The sequence below is a fragment of the Microcebus murinus genome, chromosome 1 (genome assembly GCF_040939455.1).
Source record: "Microcebus murinus isolate Inina chromosome 1, M.murinus_Inina_mat1.0, whole genome shotgun sequence".
Taxonomy (NCBI): Eukaryota; Metazoa; Chordata; class Mammalia; order Primates; family Cheirogaleidae; genus Microcebus; species Microcebus murinus.
In genome coordinates, this window is record NC_134104.1 from 1986099 (window position 1) to 2005833 (window position 19735).

Below are 19735 nucleotides of genomic sequence, written 5' to 3' on the forward strand. Positions count from 1 at the left end.
TCAACCCCATTTTCTGGCATACTAATGCCTAAAATCCTTAGAATCTCTATAGTCATGACTTTTTGTATGCTAATGAGCTGACTGGTTGCTTCAGGATGGGGACCCATCAGAGGAAAGGCCAAAGCAGGACTAGAGGGTTAAGGCATTCAGCCCACCCTGAAATCTCCAGGGAAGGGGAGACGGGCTGGATCACCAAGGACCATCAGTTTAACCAATCATGCCTACGTAATGAAGTCTCATAAAAGGTCCAAGAGGACAGTATGTGGAAAGCTGCCAGCTAGCTGAGCACGTGGGGATGGAGGTTCCTGGAGGGTCGCCTGCCCAGGGAGCATGGAAGTTCCAATCCCTTCCCCCACACCATGCCCTATGCATCTGTTCATCTGTGTCCTTTATAATGTAACATAACATAATACAATATACCAGTAAATGTGCTTCCCTGTGTTCTGTGAGCCACTATAGCAAATTAATCAAACTCAGGGAGGGGGTTGTGGGAACCCCAATTTCTAGCTCATCAGAAGCACAGGCAAGGGCCGGGCGCTGTGGCTCACGCCTGTAATCCTAGCTCTTGGGAGGCCGAGGCGGGCGGATTGCTCAAGGTCAGGAGTTCAAAACCAGCCTGAGCAAGAGCGAGACCCCGTCTCTACTATAAATAGAAAGAAATTAATTGGCCAACTGATATATATATAAAAAATTAGCCGGGCATGGTGGCGCATGCCTGTAGTCCCAGCTACCCGGGAGGCTGAGGCAGAAGGATCACTCGAGCCCAGGAGTTTGAGGTTGCTGTGAGCTAGGCTGACGCCATGGCACTCACTCTAGCCTGGGCAACAAAGCGAGACTCTGTCTCAAAAAAAAAAAAAAGAAAAGAAAAAAAAAAGAAGCACAGGCAAAACAACCTGGGGCTGCCATTGGCACTGGGGGGAGAGGCAGTCTGTGGGACTCAGCCCCCACGAAGCCCGTGGGATCCAACACTATCTCCAAGTAGACTGTGTTGGGACTGACTAAAGGACACCCAGCTGGTGTCCACTACAGGGCTGATCACTGCTTGCCGGTAGGAGAAATCGCTGCACATTTGATCACAGACGTCTTCTGTGTTGATTGTGTGTTGCATGAAAGAATAGAAAAATTACTTCCGAGTTTCTTTTTTTCTACTCTCACAGCTAATTTCTCTATTTTCCTTATTTTCAGATATACTATATTATTTATTTTCAGATACTTTTATATTACTTATTTTCAGATACACTACATTGTTAAACATGAAAGCAACTATAGTAAAGCAAATATTCAGAGGAACAAAAGAGGCTTCATCAGTTAGTTCCCAGGCAAAATTTCCATTAAGTTATCCAAAATGGCTCTTAAAGGCAGACACCACTAAAAACCACTGGAACATTTCAGAAAGTCCTCTGAGACTATGGCCACCGTGGCCAGGGACTGCACTCACCGGCCAGAGGCTCCACGTGCAGCTGGGGCTCCTGAGAGTACACGTCATACTGCACGACCGGGTAGATGTGAGGAAGGACGAAGCACACGGGGCCCACGGAGGCACACAGCTGCCTGAGCGTGTATGTCCCCGGCTCCCTGGCCTAGGGTCAGAATCAGGCATTTGAAAAGATGTCACACAATTAGGAGCCTCCTAAGGCAGAGCTGTGCCATGATCTCCCTGAAACACAGAATGACTATATTTCTCCCCTCCTACGCTCGTACGCCTGCACTTGGGCTGCTCAAAAAGGCCCTCAGCATCTCTCAGTCTATGATCCTCTGAGTAACTGAAGCATACATTTGACTTTACACTTCTAACAAGGTATTTTCAACATAAGGAACTTTATTTGTGGCATTCTCTTTGAAGGGTATTTAGTGGAGACATTCAGCATGTGATTTAAAGCCTGCTCTAAGAGTAGACCAAAAACACATGTGGCAAACAGCTGTACTTTCCTCAGGCCAAATCCTCTTGAACTAGTGGGACTTATAGGATATGCTGCATCAGAGAAAAATTCATGTCAGAGTGGGTCAGAAGCAATGGTTTTGACATCCAAGGAGCCACAAAAGGAAAACAAGGTTTAACATCAAAGTGTACTACCTTCTTTGAAATCTCATTTTAACAAACAACAGTGTATTTTAATACACAGGGGGAAAGCTAACTAAATCTAAAAATCCAATTAGTTAAAAAGCTTACTGAATCTAAAAACAAATATCTATGTTAAGAACTTTGCTCAAAATGTATCAGCTGCCATACAATTGTATAAATACAAAATAAAATGTTAGTATATTTTGCTTTAAGGATAATGACAGAAACAGGGCTGACAGAACAGGACTCTGACTCAATTCTCACCGCACTTCAGTTCAGTCCTTGTGAGCTCGATGGCCCTTCTTTGTCAACTAGGAAGGCAACTTCCCAATCTGGACACATACCTGAGTCCTGAATGTTATCGTGTTGGGCCCTGGTTCCAGAGTCACGTTGCTACACCTTAGCATGTGGGCCCCTTCCTCAAGGGCCACCCCTGAGGGTGTCTCTAGGGAAGAGCTGCTCTCCTGCCTTCTCAGAAGCATGTGAACATTTCTGCAAATAATCCCTGTTGTGTTCAAGGAATTATCAGAAGGGCTTCTCTCAAACATCTCATACAACTCCAGTGCAGGCAAGCTGTTCTGGGATGCAGGGAAAGATGAGGTTTCAGTTGGAAAGTTAATAATCCCATTGGATGTCTTGTGCTTGGTAAGCCACTCAGCCGTCTTCCGGTAACTGTTTTTCTCGATGCTGAAGTGGACGTTGACAGCAATCTGCTCCACGTGAACAGGGACAGGCATCTGACTGCACACAGTTATCTTGACAGACAAAACGCCACCCACGTGGACCACGGCATTGGAAGGGTCAAAATGCAGATCTCTCAGTTGTGCAAAGGAATGCATAGGTAGCACAATTTTGTGACCTGTAAATACATATTACCAGACCTTACTCACATTTGACCGTGATGGCAGCCTTGGACAAGGTAAGGTCACCTGGCACACACGCAACAAAGAAGAGAGGAGCAGTGAAAAGAGATATTCCTAACCTCCCGCCATCTCTGCCTCCCCCAAAAAAGCTATTTGGTCAAAAGCAAAATATAAACAAATACCTAGGTAACTTCTAGAAATCATAAAATTTACAGATATTAAGGTTCCCAAGTCTGCTTCAACAAACCTAAAAGAAATACAGGTCAACTAACTCTTTATCTAACTAAAATTCGTAAATAGCCCAATTTCTAGAATTGTTTTCAAGAGATTCCAATACTTTCCCACCTACTGAAAGCAATTTTCAGGTAGACATGCCCGAGCACCCACTGTGCATGTGAAAATGAATGCTAGGTGTCCACTAGCCTACACAGTCAGCCAGTGGAGCAAGGACACTGCTGTGCCCAGCAGCGCCACGGCCTGCTCTCCCGTCACCATGGCGGGGTTGGCTCTCACCCCCACCCCGTCCCTCTCTCACCTTCTTTCTATAAGCACCTTGATTTTGATTAGAAAATCCACAAGGCTGCAGAACTGATCAGTTAAGTACTTACTAAACATTCATCAACTAAAGCACTTGCTGAGACTGACACCATAAGGACATGAGAACACTAAGCAATTATGGAATATTTTATTCATATAGCGATACTGAGGGACACTGGCAGGAAAATCATCACTCAAGTAGCTCACACTGAGCAGCTGACGTGGCTGTGGTTCCACCATCCATCAGTGTAGGCATGATGAAGATTCTAGAAACCCAACTGAAGTCATGATTCTCCTAAAACCCCAGCCAGGTGGCTCTACACACCCCAGCAGTCATGACCACATAAATCTGAAGCCAACACTTTTGGAAAAACTGGCTTTCAAATAGTAACTGCTATGGACTAAACTGTGTTCCTCCAATGTTCCCACAGTGAAGCCCTGACCCCCAATGTGACATTATTTGGAGATGGGGACTTTGGGAGGTGATTAGAGTTAGATGAGGTCATGAAGGTGGGGCTCTGGTAGTGCACCTTATAAGAAAAGACATCAGAGAGCTTGCTCTCCGCCTTCCCACCATGTGACAACACCATGACAAGCCAGAAAGAGGGCCCTCCCCATCAGCACCCTGATCTCAGATTTCCAGCCTCCAGAACTGTGAAAAATAAATGCTCGCTGATTAAGCCACCCAGTCTATGGTAATCTGTTATGTCAGTCCGAATAGAGTAATGTCATAACTACTTTAAGTAAGTACTCTTCTTGGTAAACTAAACATGAGCAGCTAAACTTCACAATAAATTTAACCTTACCACACAGCATCACCTCTAAAGTATATTTTCCAAAACATTAAACCTGAATCTAAGCCTTTCAGACCTAACCTCCATTGAGATGTCCCAGTGAGGAAACAATGATGATTCCAGAAGGCAGGCCAGTCTACGAGACAACTGGCTGCCGTGCTCAGCAACACAAAGAAACGAACTCCTGACGCATGCTACAGCAGGGACGAGCCTGGAAACATGGTGGTAAGTTGAAGACGTCAGTCACAACACAAAGACCACGTATCATATGATTTGTAAAAGTCGTCAGAATCAAAAAAAAATCTCTGACGAACAGAGCCAGAGAAGGCCCTGAAGGGAATGTTCTCACGCATGTATGCCTGATAACAAAAAATATCACAAAAGATTCTGCAAAAACTACAATCTTGTGCAAAGGCCACTGCAACTTTACACACAAAAAATACTTCTTCCAAGACACTGGCACAGAAACTCCCTGGCCATCCCTGACTGGTGCCACCCTTGTTGATCCTTGTAGCCAAGGATAATTATTTCAAAACAATTATGTGATCCTCATTTTTCCTTTAAAAACCTTTGTCTTCCTTTGGCTCCCTGAATATGCACATAATTTACTATGGCATATGCATATCCCCACTGCAACGCTCTATTCTTCAATAAACAGCACTTTCTTTAGAGAGCCTCTCCATTTGCTACTAGGTTGACGCAGTCTTCAGTTTGAGTATCCCTCATCCAAAAAGCCTGGGACCAGAAGTGTCTCAAATTTCTGGGGTTTTTTGGATTTTGGAATATGTGCATTATATTTACCAGCTGAGCACCCCTAATCCAAAAATCTGAAAGGCTCCAACGAGCTTTTCCTTTGAGCATGTCAGTACTCAAAAATTTCAGATTTTCGACCATTTCAGATTTCCAAATTAGGGATCTCCAACCTGTATTTATGTGAAACATCCAGAATAGGTATCTACAGTGACAGAAATAGATCAGTGCTTGCCAGGGGCTGAGAGCAGGTGGGGAATGAGTATGGGGTTTCTTCTGGGGGTCATAAATATGTCCTGGCCAGAGCATTTAGGCAAGAGAAAGAAATAAAGGGCATCCAAATTGGAAAAGAAGAAGTCAAATCAGCCCCACTCGTGGATAACATGATCTTATACCTAGAAAAACTTAAAAGACTTCACCAAAAAACTGATAGAACTGAAAAAGGAATTCACTAAAGTTACAGAATACAAAATTAATATAGAAAAATCAGTAGTATTTACATAAACCAACAGTGAACAATCTGAAAAAGAAATCAAGAAAGCAATCCCATTACCAAAAGCTACAAAAAATATAAAATACATAGGAATGAATCTAACCAAAGAAGTGAAAGATCTTTACAATGAAAACCATAAACTTCTGATGAAAGAAACTGAAGAGGACATAAAAAAAATAAAAAATAAGATATTCCATGCTCATGGATTAGAAGAATTAATATTGTTAAAATGACAAACTACCTAAAACAATTTATGGATTCAAAGCAATACTTATCAAAATACCAATGACACTCTCTTCACAGAAATAGGGGGGGAATAAACCTCCTAAAATTTATATGGAACCTTGCGCAAAAGACTCTGAATAGCCAAAGCCATCTTGAGCAAAAAGAACAAAGCTGGAGGCATCACACTACCTGACTTCAAAATTTACTACCAAGCTACAGCAGCCCAAACAGTACAGCACTGGCATAAAAACAGACACACGGACCAATGTAACAATAAAAAGCCCCAAAATAAATCCACACATTTACAGTCAACTCATTTTCAATAAAGGTGCCAAGAATATACATTGGGGAAAGGACAGTGTCTTCAATAAATCGTGTTGGAAAAACTGGATATCCACATGCAGAAGAATGAAACTAGATGCCCACCACTCACCATATACAAAAATCAAATCAAAATCGATTAAAGACTTAAATTTAAGACCCGAAACTATGAAACTACTAGAAAAAAACACTCCAGAACATTGACCTAGGCAAAGATTCTTTGTGGAAGGCCTCAAAACCACAGGCAACAAAGCAAAAATAGAGAATTGGGGTCACAACGAGCTGAAAACCTTCTGTACAGCAAAGAAAACAATCGGCAAAAGGAAGAAGCAACCCACAGAGTGGGAGAAAACATTTACAAACTATCCATCTGACAAGGGATTAATAACCAGAATACATAAAGAGCTCAAATAAGTCAATAGGAAAAAAACCCAATTAAAAATGGGCAAAGGATCTGAATAGACATTTCTCAAAAGAAAACATTCAAATGGCCAACATTAGTCATCATTAGAAAAAATGCATTAGAAAAAATGCTTAATTAACATTATTAGTCATCAGAGAAATGCAGATCAAAATTACAGTAAGATATCATCTTATCCCAGTTAAAATGGCTTGCATCAAAAAAGCAATAGCAGATGCTGGTGAGGATGTGGAGAAAGCGGAGCCCTCACACACTTTTGGTAGTAATGTAAATCAGTACAGCCACTGTGGACAACAGTGTAGAGGTTCCTCAAAAAACTAAAAATGGAACCATCATATCACCCAGCAATCCCACTACTGGGTATATATTCAAACAAAAGGTCACCTACATATCACGGAGATACTGCACTCTCGTGTTTACCACAGCACTACTCACAACAGCCCAAATATGGAATCAACCTAAGTGCCCATCAATGGATAAACAGATAAAGAAAATGTGGTACATACACACAATGGAATACTATTCAGCCATAAAAAAGAATGAAATCCTGTCATTTATAGCAACATGGATGGAACTGGAAAGCAGTAAGTTAAGTGAAATAAGCCAAATATATAAACACAAATAGAGTGTGTTCTCACTCCCACATGGGAACTAAAAAGATGGACCTCGTGAAGACAGAGAGTGGAATGGCGGTTACCAGAGGCTGGGAAGTAGAGAGGGGAGGGAGAGAAGAAGAAGGAGTAAGGAAAATGAATGCATTTATCACTACTGAATTATACACCTAAAAACAGTAAAGATAGCAAATTAGGTATATAATTTCACCTCAATAAAAATAAGTATGTTCTGAAACTGACTGTGATGATTGCACACATGTATGAACATACTAAAAGCCACTGAATTGCACACTTCAAATGAGTGAATTACATGGTACTTGAATTCTATTTCAATAAAACTGTTACATTCACAATAAAAGTCACTGTCTTTAAAAAATGAAGAAAAAGAGATGGGAAGAACTGTTTGAAACTAACAGAGAGAACTGACATATAACAACCACACGTAATATGTGATCCCTCGTTGGACTCTATTCACCTGCAATCCCAGCACTCTGGGAGGCTGAGGCAGAAGGATCGCTTGAGCTCAGGAGTTTGAGACCAGCATAAGCAAGAGTGAGATCCCATCTCTACTAAAAACAGAAAAATTAGCTGGGTGTGGTGGCACCTGTACTCCCAGCTACTTGGGAGGCTGAGACAGGAGGATCACTTCAGCCCAGGAGTTTGAGGCTGCAGTGACCTAAAATGATGCCACTGCACTCTACCCACAGCAACAGAGGGAGAAAAAATTATTTTTTCTGAGACAATTAGGGAAATGTGAATATGGACTATTTATGAGATGATGTTAGAACCTTGTTGATTCTTCTGGTGTGGTTAGGAGACTGTCCTTATTTTTAGAATATCCATGAAAAACTGTTTCAGGGTGAAGTATTACAATGTAGTCTAGATTCCTTTACAGTTTAGCAAAGAGGAAAAAAGTAAAAAGAAAGACACGTAGATACATGTTTGCTACATATCAAAATGTTAACAACTGTGTACTCTGGGTGGTGGGTGTAGCTTGTATTCTTTTTACTTTTCTGTAATATTTAAAAATTTCCATAATAAAATTGTAAACATTAGTCTTACCTGGGCTGTCTGACGGTTGGCCGGCAAAGGTCAGAATCTCCTGGCAGAAGTGTTTCCGTTCCTCTTCAGTTAAGTGACAATCGCTGGCCAACAGGCTGCTGGTCTGCAGGTAGCTGAGGCAGAGTCAAGGGTCCTAGAGAGAGGCCCTCGCAACCAGGGGTGCCGCTCAAAGTAGCCTCAAGAGTCCCCCACGGCCTTTGAAGAGGAGCCCAAGGGGTGTTCTTTTTTTTTTTTTTAACATTTAAGTTATTAAAAACTCAAAATTCAATTTAAAAAAATTGACCAGGCATTTAATTCATATTCTACACAATACATATGTGTATGACAGGACTTTTCTCTCCTTAATAGTAGGTGTTTATTAAACACTACACTCAATTGTGGACAATGCTGCTGTATAAATGGAAAACAATTTCCCTATTTCGTGAAAAAAAAAAATTCTGCTTTTTGAGACAGAGTCTCACTTTGTTGCCCAGGCTAGAGTGAGTGCCGTGGCGTCAGCCTAGCTCACAGCAACCTCAGACTCCTGGGCTCAAGCCATCCTCCTGCCTCAGCCTCCCGAGTAGCTGGGACTACAGGCACGCGCCACCATGCCCGGCTAATTTTTCCTATATGTATTTTTAGTTGGTCAATTAATTTCTTTCCATTTTTAGTAAAGACAGAGTCTCGCTCAGGCTGGTTTTGAACTCCCGACCTAGAGCAATCCACCTGCCATGGCCTCCCTGCCTGTCAGCGGGAAACAGTGACTGATGCTTTCTCTTGACTGAACTCAGGACCGCGTAATTGGACTCCCAGGTGAAGATCTGAGGAATGGGCTCATGATGATAACACCACAACACTTTGTTTCTCTCGCATTACACACTGGTCAAAGAGCTTCATAGCCAAATCTCAAGATAAAGAGAGAGCATCAGTCACTGTTTCCCGCTGACAGGCAGGAAGGCCAAGGCTAAAGTGCTAGGATTACAGGTGTGAGCCACCACGCCTAGCCTTCATGAAAATATTAAACTTGAAGGATACTTTTCAATTTGTCCAAGGTGCTTTTGACATTCGGCCAGCTGCTTCCTTGTGTGTGTGATGGGCAGTGCCCAGCCCTCAGACAGATAATTTTTCAATGCTCCTTGAAGATAGATTTCTGCTTTTTGTGGAGACTTCTTCCTCCTTGCAAAAGTCAACAAACAGAAGCTTTCATTACACTCCTGACAATGAATAAACTGAGCCACCACCTTTTACGCCTTGCCCTCCTTCCTCCAAACCCATGCCAGGCAGACGCATCACCTCCAGACGGCCCTTCTCTGCCCACCCCTGGCATGAGAAACAGCGCGAACTCAGGACCGCGTAATTGGACTCCCAGGTGAAGATCTGAGGAATGGGCTCGTGATGATAACACCACAACACTTTGTTTCTCTCGCATTAAACACTGGTCAAAGAGCTTCATAGCCAAATCTCAAGATAAAGAGAGAGCATCAGTCACTGTTTCCTGCTGACAGGCAGGAAGGCCAAGGCTAAAAGAAGGTGAAGGGCTGTCCACAAGCACATATCTGGTCAGTAATGAAGCCAGGAAATCTAGGTGCAGAGCCACACAGAGCAGTCACATGGCCCAACCAGTAAGGGGACGAAGGTCAACTCTGAAACTCAAGCAAAGAGCAAGGTACAGGTTTGCAGGGTTTACAGAGAACTATGAAGAATTAAAAGGCAACACTTATCACCCAAGAGGAGATCTTCCCAGTCCCAATTTAAACCTCACAAATGTTCAGAGTAAAACAAAGTTTCAAGTACAAATTACTAACAGCATGCCAAAGCCTCAGGGCAATTGTATCCTCTCCCCTCCGCCAGAGGGCCAAGACTGTTGAACGAGGGGATAAAGGCCAATGCTAAGTCAGCACTCACTTGTCCAGGCATCCTTGGAAGACATTCCTATTTTCACTACTCCACTCTTGAAGCAATGAGAGGTCTCAATTTCTCAAATTAAAGAAATTTTAAGCCCATCGAATTATACTGGTTTTCTAGGCCTTATGATCCTCCCTCCAATCCCAGTGTTTTAAAGGGGTTGGAACCTTCTATACTTGTTCAGTTACTATTTCTAACCAAGATTCTTCCATTCTAGAGTGGGAAGGGACTCTACAGACCATTCTTCCAGCCATTCGATGTCTGCAGATGAGGAAATGGAGGCTGACTATCACCCAGCAAGCCTGCGGCCACGCTGGGACCAGAGTGTCCAATCAGTAGGCCAGCATCCCCACTGTGACTCGCTGCCTCAGAATATGCCAGTGTTCCAAGTGAGCGCAACTCACAGCATCTTAAGATATGGCTTCTTTGCTCCATGAACTAATAACTTACTCCTTAGATACATCAGATGGAGATTCAACAGAGCCAAATTCTAGTCCTGACTCTGCTATTAATTAGTTGCATAACAGGCTAGCTGCTCTAACCACATCTAGAAAACTAGGAAGTTCACTTAGATGATCTATGAATCCCTTTCCAGCCAATTCACATCAGTTCAAATAAATTATTTCTTGCTTCATCTAAAAATTACCCCACTAAACACAGACTTCAAGACTTTACTTCAAACACTTTTTTTCCCCCAGAAAATGTAAAGCAAACATTTTTTCCCTTGTATCTCTTTTCAGTGCTTTGAAATAGCAATTGCCAGCCAGGATATCTTCTCCTCAACAGGCTGATTTTATCAAACACGCTAGAAATATGCCAAAGTTTGAATCTTTTCTCTGGAATCACACTCTAACGCTGGAGCTGGAATGTTTTCCTCACGGCATCTGTGCACACCTTCGTTCAGCCACTCCCAGATCATTCCTCCCTCACACTCTAACTCATGCAGTTACTTTACATCACCAACTTTGAGGTCTTCAATCCTTTTAAGAAATATTTGATAAAACTAGAGAAATGCTATACAACAAATATTTAAGAATCTATATCCAAACTTACTTAGCAGTGGGATGTAGATTCTGTAGTACTTCCTCATATTATTTAATTAAAGTTAAATATAATATTTTTATATAATTAAATAAATGTAATTAAATAAAAGAACCTCAAATACCAATAACATTTGTTACAGTTAACAGGCAGAAAACCTCTCCATTTGCTTTTCAGAGAAATCAAAAAGCAAAATGATGAGGATTGGTTAAGAGATTTTACATTTTCAATTAACAAATTTGTGTACACTTTATATTAAACTCCATACATAACAAATCTTCTCTTGCTATTCATGTGGAATGTTTAAAATTCAAAGAAAAGTTCAAGATCAATTACATGTAAAACTCTGCCAGGTCTTTTCCAACAAACTTAGCAGATCGAACCCTCCCAATGCTTGTGTACATTTCAATGGTGGCATGGGACAGCTCCTATGGAAAAGTAAAAAAAACATAATCATATACTTGAATTTTTTTCGAGACAGGGGTTCATTCTGTCACCCCGGCTAGAGTACAGTAGTGTCATCATAGCTCACTGCAATGTCAAACTCCTGGGCTCAAGCGATCCTCCTGTCTCAGCCTCCTGAGTAGCTGGGACTATAGGCATGCACCATCACGCCTGGCTAATTTTTCTATTTTTACTAGAGACAGGTCTTGCTCTTGCTCAGGCTGGTCTCAAACTCCTGACCTTAAATAATCCTCCTGCCTCAGCCTCCCAGAGTGCTAGGATTAGAAGCATGAACCACTGCACCTGGCCCATGTACTTGAATTTGTAATGATAGACAAATACTACATTTATTTACCCAAAGCTGAAGCAAAAGACAGTTATTAATGTAGTATTACTTTTTACTTTGCATCTATTTTTGCACTGAGTTTTTCTGTAATATGTAATCAAAGTCAGTAACTTATATATAAATTATGAAACATAATAATAAAAGAAATACCCACAAATTCATCCAAAATTCAATATTTAACGTTTCAAAGTACTTTCCATACGTGGGTAACACTTTTGATACTTTTCTCACCTCTTTGTGTAACAGGGACAAACCACAGAGGCTACTCTCTAATGCTCTGGAGTTCACTGTGGCCAGGAACACAGGTGAGCCACTGAACGTAATGCTGCTTTCTGAAGTCTAATTTAAATATTTCAAAATCAAGCTCTGCCCATGTCCAAATTATTCCTTTTCATAAAGAAAAGGATTCATTACCATCTCTTACCATTTCTATTCTACTGAATGAGCAAACCCAAGTTGAACAAAATTGTAAGTGTTCAAAGATGCTTTCATGCCTAATTATTAGTACCACGAGTACTAATAAACATCTGATGAACAATAATTATTCCCTGTTTTGCCCACCACTCCCTAGGGCACCAAAGAAACCATAAAGGCCAACAAGAAGGAGGTCCCAATTACCAGCTCCTTCCCATTACCAAAGGCCATGTAACAGGACAAAGTCTTCCAGAAACCGGTTTGCTCCGTGGACAGACAGGTACAACTGTAATACTTACTAAGTAGTGTTTTTCAAAAGCTTCCACTGATGACAATGCTTCTTTGAGTTTCTTATAAGGACTCTGAGCTGTGTTGGCTTAAATAAAAAGAAATGATGTCTTCTTCATCTTCATTACATACGGTCATACGAATTTACATTCACCTTACATACAACAGAGCAGGTAGATGACCCCATGTGACTTGTGGAAATTACAAACATAGCCGTGCCAGCTGAAACTGTATCACTATGCATATTCTTTTCCAATTAATATATTCCTAAAGTAGTCTAAACTCTTCAGATATACTTCTCTGATAATTAAGACTAGAATTTTTAGAAATACTCATTACAAAATTCCAATGAATTAAATTACTTCCAAAAAGATCTGAAACGGTCTCAAGTTGAAACAGTGTAATATAAATATGGTACCTTCTCCCTTAAAAATTTATTCAATTTAGTAAGAGTACTTTCAGTTTATGAGGTATTCTTTACTATACTTTATCAACAGTTTTGCTATAATACTCTTATCATATTTTTGTACCTAAAACAATTATTTATGCTCCTTTCAAAGTGCTTTACTACCCAGGAGTAATTTATTTGTTAAGGATTTGTCAGGCCACATTGTTAGAAAAAGACATCATCTGAAATTAAGATGGAGATCGGTGCATTTAAACTCCACCTGGGCTGTAAAAACATCACAATCGGCTCATTCAAGCCTAGGAGAAACTCACATACATTTTAAAAAATCCTTCCAATTTCTTAAACTATTTCTAACAATTTTTTATGCTACTGAAAGGTAAAATATCCTATGTACTAATCCAGTCAGCTAATGATGGAAATAACTTCCCAAATGGTGAGTACTTAGAACGTGAGTTAAATGCACCAAGTCACAAAGGGTATTTTCATTACTTTCTACCGTACCACTCCCATAGGTACACGGAAATCGTACCTGTTTCAGGGCGCTCAGCTCCCAAACCGGCCAAAAGATCAACTGTCCTATTGAGATCTTCTGAGTTAGGTCCTTTTTCTGAGACAAGTCCACAAAGATAGCCCAAGGACTTTAGCTGTTAAGATAACCCACAATTTCAATTACTTTGCTATAAGAGTTAGCAGAGAATTCAATAATTTAAATATAAAAATTCAATAAATTTATTTCTTCTAAATTTAGCTTTCCTATCCAAATGATTCATGTCTGGACATAAAAATACAATTTACTGGGATCATTTCAAACTCACACATCCTGTACGACAGCTCTGAGGGTCGTAGCCCTCTGCTTCCACCGCTCAGTCCCCAGGTTCCCCGAGCTTCCAAGGTCCACTGCTCCACCCGCCCTCCACGAGCCCCAGCAGCCGGCCCTGCTGCACACAGCCCCGTCACCACCAGTGTGGCCAAAGCCGAGTTTCACAGTGCTCCACCCTTCCCCTTCCTTGTGACTCCAACTCTGGCGTAGAGCCGCTTTCACGGTGACACAATGTGCTGAATGAGCTGACATGTAGTGGGCAAATGTAACTTCTGTGGCTGCATCTAGACCCAGCCTAAGGTCACTAGGGCTGCTGCACTGTGACCTAATCTCTGAACAGCTAATTTCCCTGTCCCAGGCAGGCACAGAGGGCACGGGCACTCCGGGCAGGGCGGTACCTTTTCTGTGGCATAGCTCCACAGCCCCACGGTGTGGGCGATGTTCGAGTCTATCTGCGCCCGGTCACAGCAGCCTTCGATCCTCTGCAACACCTCCAGACAGCTCAGAAACACCCAGCAGTCTAGAGCGCCAGGCGGGACGGAGACCTGAGGGCACAGAGTGGCGTGTAAGAGCGCACAGGGAAAGCACAGCCCGGCGCTCTGGTTTGCGCGAGCCACACGCTCAGCCCCTCATGCAGCCACCCACTCTAATGGTGCTGTCATCCCCAAAGCTACAGAAAATAAACACGGGCAGAGGACAATAACTACCTGAGTTCACACAGGGAGAGAAAAGGAGTGATCTCCACCCCAACGTTATTGGGTTTTATGTATTTGATGATAACGAGCAACTTAGCAGGATATAACCTTCAGTTATATATTTTAAAAACCTTATTGAGAAAAAGAAGCCTATAAAAGATCAATAGTGCCACTTACTCTGAGAGTGAGAACTGGTTACGCCTCAGTCTGAAGGGGAGATACCGAGGGAGAAACTAAGACCTCAGATGACTGCTTGGTCACATTAAAGAAATACAGTGGCTGGGCACAGTGGCTCACACTTGTAATCCTAGCACTCTGGGAGGCTGCAGTGGGAGGATCACTTGAGGCCAGGAGTTTGAGACCAGCCTGGGCAATATAGTGAGACACTGTCTCTGCCAAAAATGGTTTTAAAAATTAGCTACTCAGGAGGCTGAGGCAGGAGGATCACTTGTGCCCAGGAGTTCAAGGCTGCAGTGAGCTATGACGACACCATGGCACTCCAGCCTGGGTGAAAGAGCAAAACCCTGTTGCTAAATAATAATAATAATAAAATTAAATAAAGGCAAAAGAAACATCATGTTCAACAGCAAAAACTAAATACTGAGTAGATATTAGATTATATTTAGGAAATACAGTTAATATTTTTAGTTGTGATAAAGGCAGTACGATTATATTTATTCAAAAAGAGTTCCTATTGCTTAGATACACATTGAAATATTTACAGATAAAATGTGATGTTCAGGATTTGTGTGAAAAATAATCCGGGGGAGCAGACAGGGAAGTAGTGAAATAGAGACGTGCGACTGTCGTCTGCTGATGGACACCTACAAGTTCATATTATCCTCTCCACTTCTGCACTTATTTGAGCTTTTAGATTTAAAAAGAAATGTCTTATTATTAGAAATGCAAAAGCACCTAATATATATAATCAATTCTATACCTAAAATACATAATTGATTCTAAGATGCATGTTTCCTCACATTTTAGCATCTTTGAAATAGGAATGTCTCTCCCAGTCAATGGCATCCTACATTTACAATAATTGGCAATGCTGACTTTTTTCTTGGTGGCACTAATTTCATGACGTATTTGTGTTTTGGTGAAACATGTTCATTGGTACTATTCAAAATGGGAACTGGAGAGGTAACCCCGCACCAGCCCACAGGTGAGAAGCTGCATATGCCCACGACAGTGACTTAGGGAAGGCGTCTTCAAGACACCCTGAGCACAAGTAACAGGAGAGGCTCTGGAACCAACTAGTAAGGACCACAGGGTGCCATTAAGTGTTCCTACAAAAGCTAAATAGCACAATTTTTGAAAAATGAGATAAACTACTTAAAAATACTTTGAAAAAAATCAGCGTAAAAAAAGCTGCATGATCAGAAGCTACTTTTAAAAAGTCATACAACTTTCTCACCCAAACAGACCACCCCAAACGGAGCACAGAAGAGTTAGTCAGCTGGATGCAGCTTTGAGACCCTGGGCAGCATCCTTACCAATCAAACCAGAGCACGGTCAGAGCGGCCGGCTTCACTGTGCGCGGTCTGAGATGTCATGTGATCTGGGTACTCTTCGCCTCCCAGCACACTACCACCACGGGTACTAACTCTGTGAAACTTCCTATAAATGGGCCACCTCCCCTGGGCACACACTGGTGACAAAAAGACCTCATGGGAGATTCTGAGAGACTCATACAGAGGAGGATTATACACAGCGCTCTAGGGGAAGATGAACCCACAGAGAGAGAAGGAAAAGCACTCGAGTCAGGGCAGAGGGCGCCAGGCAAAAGTGGCCAGGCACACGCACACAGCTTCACAAGCACAGCACCTGTGCCTCAGTGGCTGGGCCGCCTTCCAAAACCAAGTAAGCAAAACATGCAACAGCAAAGGATAAGAGCAACGTGACAGACACCACAGACGCACATTCAGAAAGAGCCCAGAAAGATATGCACCAAAATGTGAACAGTAGTATTAATCATTACGTGGCAAGACTACAGAACAGATGTTTTCTTGGTATATTTATTTTCTGCAAAGACCAAGTACCACTTTGGCAGGTGTGAACCACAGTATTTAAAAAGTGGCAGCATCAGGCAGCAGCAGCTTTGCTGAGAGTCAGAACAACAAAAGCCAATGGCAGCCTCTGGCCCCTGCTCAAGTTCCTACTTCAACTTTCAACCAGAAGGAGGCGGAGAGAGCAGGCAGGCCCCTCACACTGACACAAACGCACAACCAAGAACAAATGCAGGGTTTCCCCTAATAACTGAAACCCGAAGGCTCCCAGCCAGTCCCTCTGGGAACTCGCAGCACTGGAGGTGCAACATGGCCTGGGCGCTGCTCTGGCTTCTACCACGAGCCCTTCTCAGTAGCTAATCGGTGGTGCTATTCCCTCTGCTTCCAGATAGCACTGCAGCTTCTGACGTTTCCTACCACACGTCATTTTAACATTTTATTGAAAAAAAGAAAAAAATATAGGCATATTAATCTGATATGCGTAAAGTGTGCAGTGTCACCTCAAGGTGACATCACTTCCTACCATGTGTGCCCCTTCAGCTCCCAACCAACCCCCAACCCAGCACCCCAACGGGGCCAGGCCTCCTGTTCCTCCCCTGCCCGTCTCAAAGGCCTCACAGAGGCGGCTCCATGGCAGCCAGACCTTTAGCAGCAGGTCATCTGAGACTTTCAGAAATTTAAATGAAACAATTTTATTTAAAATACAATTGTAGTGGTAGTTTTTTTCATTACTTTTAAAAAATAAGTAACAAAACACACACAGCAAGGTCCATAATGGGCACAAATCCCGAATTCAGAGGTCAAATGTTTTTATCCGTGACTACCACCCAATCAGAAGTAAAATATCTCCACTATCCTAGAAGGTTCTCTGTGTCCCTCTTCCCAGTCAAGACCCACCCCAAACAGGCACCGCATTCTCACTTCCATAACCACCAATCACTTCTGTCGGATTTCTGAACTTCACATAAATGGAATCCCACAGTATGCATCCTCTTTTATACACATGGCGTCTTCCGTTCCATCTAGTATTTTTAAGAGTCAGCCTTGCCGAGTCTATCAGCAGCTTGTTCTCTCCTACTGCCGTGTGGTGCACCCTTCTCTGAATAGGCCACAATCTATTGCCCATTCCCCTGCTATGTGTCTGGGTTGTTTCAGCATTTGGCTACTGTGGATGAAGCCATTTCAATGCCACCCTGGACACAGAAGCCCTCCCGCGCCCGTGCAGCAGCCTCCACGTGAGGACACTGGCAGCCTCGGACCTCCTCTTCCACGGACCTGCTGCACAGTGTGAGAGCTCGGGTGAAGGGGTAGAGGTGGCACTGGGTGGTACAGGGCCACTCTGGCATGGTGGGCTCTGGGTCCAAAGGAGCCGCTCCCTCCTCTGACAGCCGCTGGGCCACAGCCAGGCCAGTCCCAAGAGCTGCCACCCTGAGGCGGCCCAGAGCAAGGCCTCATCATCAGGTATTGGCACATGCGATCCACTAACCAAGGGTGATTTTACCATAAGCCACGGGGCCTAGTAACGCGGCTGCGCCCACTTGCTCTGTTCTCAGGGAAACACAGCTAGGAAATTCACCAAAGTCGGACTGTCCCACAGTCATCTTTTGCTTGGACACATCTTTCTTGGGCACATTCCTATGGATGAACTGATGAGTCACAGGCTAGGTGTGTTCACGCTTGAGGAGACACTATCAAAGAGTTTCAAAGTGGTCGCACAGAGTTACACTTTCATCATCACTTCCAATCTCCCTATCCTTAACATCATTTGGAACCGTTTGTCTTTTTTCTAATAAAATCTTGTTTTATCCATTATGGTGGAGTTTGAGAATAAAAGAAAACATCCCACAAACTCTGGAAAAGTGTGACTGTCCTGCAGCCATGGTCGTAGCCATCCAAAGGAGCATCAGCCCCTCGCTCCCCAAAGGCAGCTGACTGGACCGCTGCGCCTCTGCCAGCATGCAGGAGGGCCACCCCGCCAACGCTGCCGCGCCAGGAGCTGCCCTCTGCAGGCGGATCCACTGCCCACAAATGCCACGCCACCCAAATCTGCAGAGACTGCGTCTGCTCTGCTCCGAGAGCGGGACTGACCAGCAGAGCTCTGTCATCTCACTTGGAAACTGGGCGGTGGTCTTGTCCTCTCTTGACAATTCCCATTTCCCTAATGAGAAATGACACTGACACCGCCATACACTTCTTGGCCATTTAGATATCACCTTTTGTGAGTAACAGGCTCTTTAAACTAATTCCTTAATATATATTCTTTAATTTTCTTAACGCTCCTCCTCCTCTCCGAATTCCTGTATTATCAGTAATGGCAAGAGCCATTTTACCATTTTTCAAGCACAAAATTAAAAGCATTCTTCTTATTCGTTCTTTTGATAAACCTACCTTTAAATATAACCCACCTACTGGAAAGTATGAGAGTCCTACGTGACCCCCGGCATGCCCACTGCCAGCCACTGGCCTTCCACAAATGAATCACCAGGCAGGCTCACAACAGACTGGTTTTGCTTAATTTTGAACTTTATATATGAAAAATGAAAAAGTACATAGTGTGTCTGACTCCTTTAGCTCCGCCATACATATGCTGGTAAGATTCATCCACTGCAATTTGCTCGTGTTCACTGCTAGATGCCATTCCACTGCGTGAACACAGCAGGATAATGTCATCCCTTGGACATGATGGACATTTGGGTTCTTCTCAGTTCTTTTGGGTTCTTCTCTAGCTAAGATGACTCATGGTGCCACAAGCATTTCTGTACTCGCCTTTTGGTGCATGTGCGTGCACGCTTCTGTATGTGCTGGGGAGGATCTGCTGGGGCACAGCACTTGTACGTGTCCCATTTCATCTGATGTCACCAAACAACTTTCCAAAGTGGAAAGTGCACCGATTAACACTGTCATCACTAAATGAGCCCCCGTTTCTCCACCCTCCCGCTAGCACTCCAGGAAAGCCTTTATGCTAGCCACTCTGGTGCCTGTGTACTGGTTATTTCATCGAGGGCTTGGTTTGTGTGTCACTGCGATTAATCAGATTAAGCATCTTTTCATATGCTTACTGCCCACTTGGATATCCTCTTTTGCCTATTTTTCTGTTGTCAGTCTTTTTAAACTGAGTTATATGAGTTCTTCACTTATTATGGCTAAGGGTCCTCTCTCGGCTGCGTGCACTGCAAGTGCCACCGCCCTGCTGCTTGCCTTGTCACTCACTCACTGGTGCCTGGTAAAGAGCGCTCTGATTCT

At 43.1% G+C, this 19735-nt stretch overlaps 1 protein-coding gene across 1 annotated transcript in view; it reads right to left on the reverse strand.

The window, feature by feature from the left end:
- Window positions 1-19735, reverse strand: part of TRAPPC10 (trafficking protein particle complex subunit 10) — an 83866-nt gene that overhangs the window by 16627 nt on the left and 47504 nt on the right. Inside the window, exons 8-15 of the mRNA XM_012779069.2 lie at window positions 14187-14333; window positions 13498-13612; window positions 12571-12647; window positions 11404-11495; window positions 9157-9297; window positions 8143-8255; window positions 2407-2921; window positions 1439-1580 (exon numbers count right to left, since the gene is read on the reverse strand). Of these exons, the coding sequence (XP_012634523.1) occupies window positions 1439-1580; window positions 2407-2921; window positions 8143-8255; window positions 9157-9297; window positions 11404-11495; window positions 12571-12647; window positions 13498-13612; window positions 14187-14333 (1342 nt within the window). The remainder of the gene's footprint in view (window positions 1-1438; window positions 1581-2406; window positions 2922-8142; window positions 8256-9156; window positions 9298-11403; window positions 11496-12570; window positions 12648-13497; window positions 13613-14186; window positions 14334-19735) is intronic.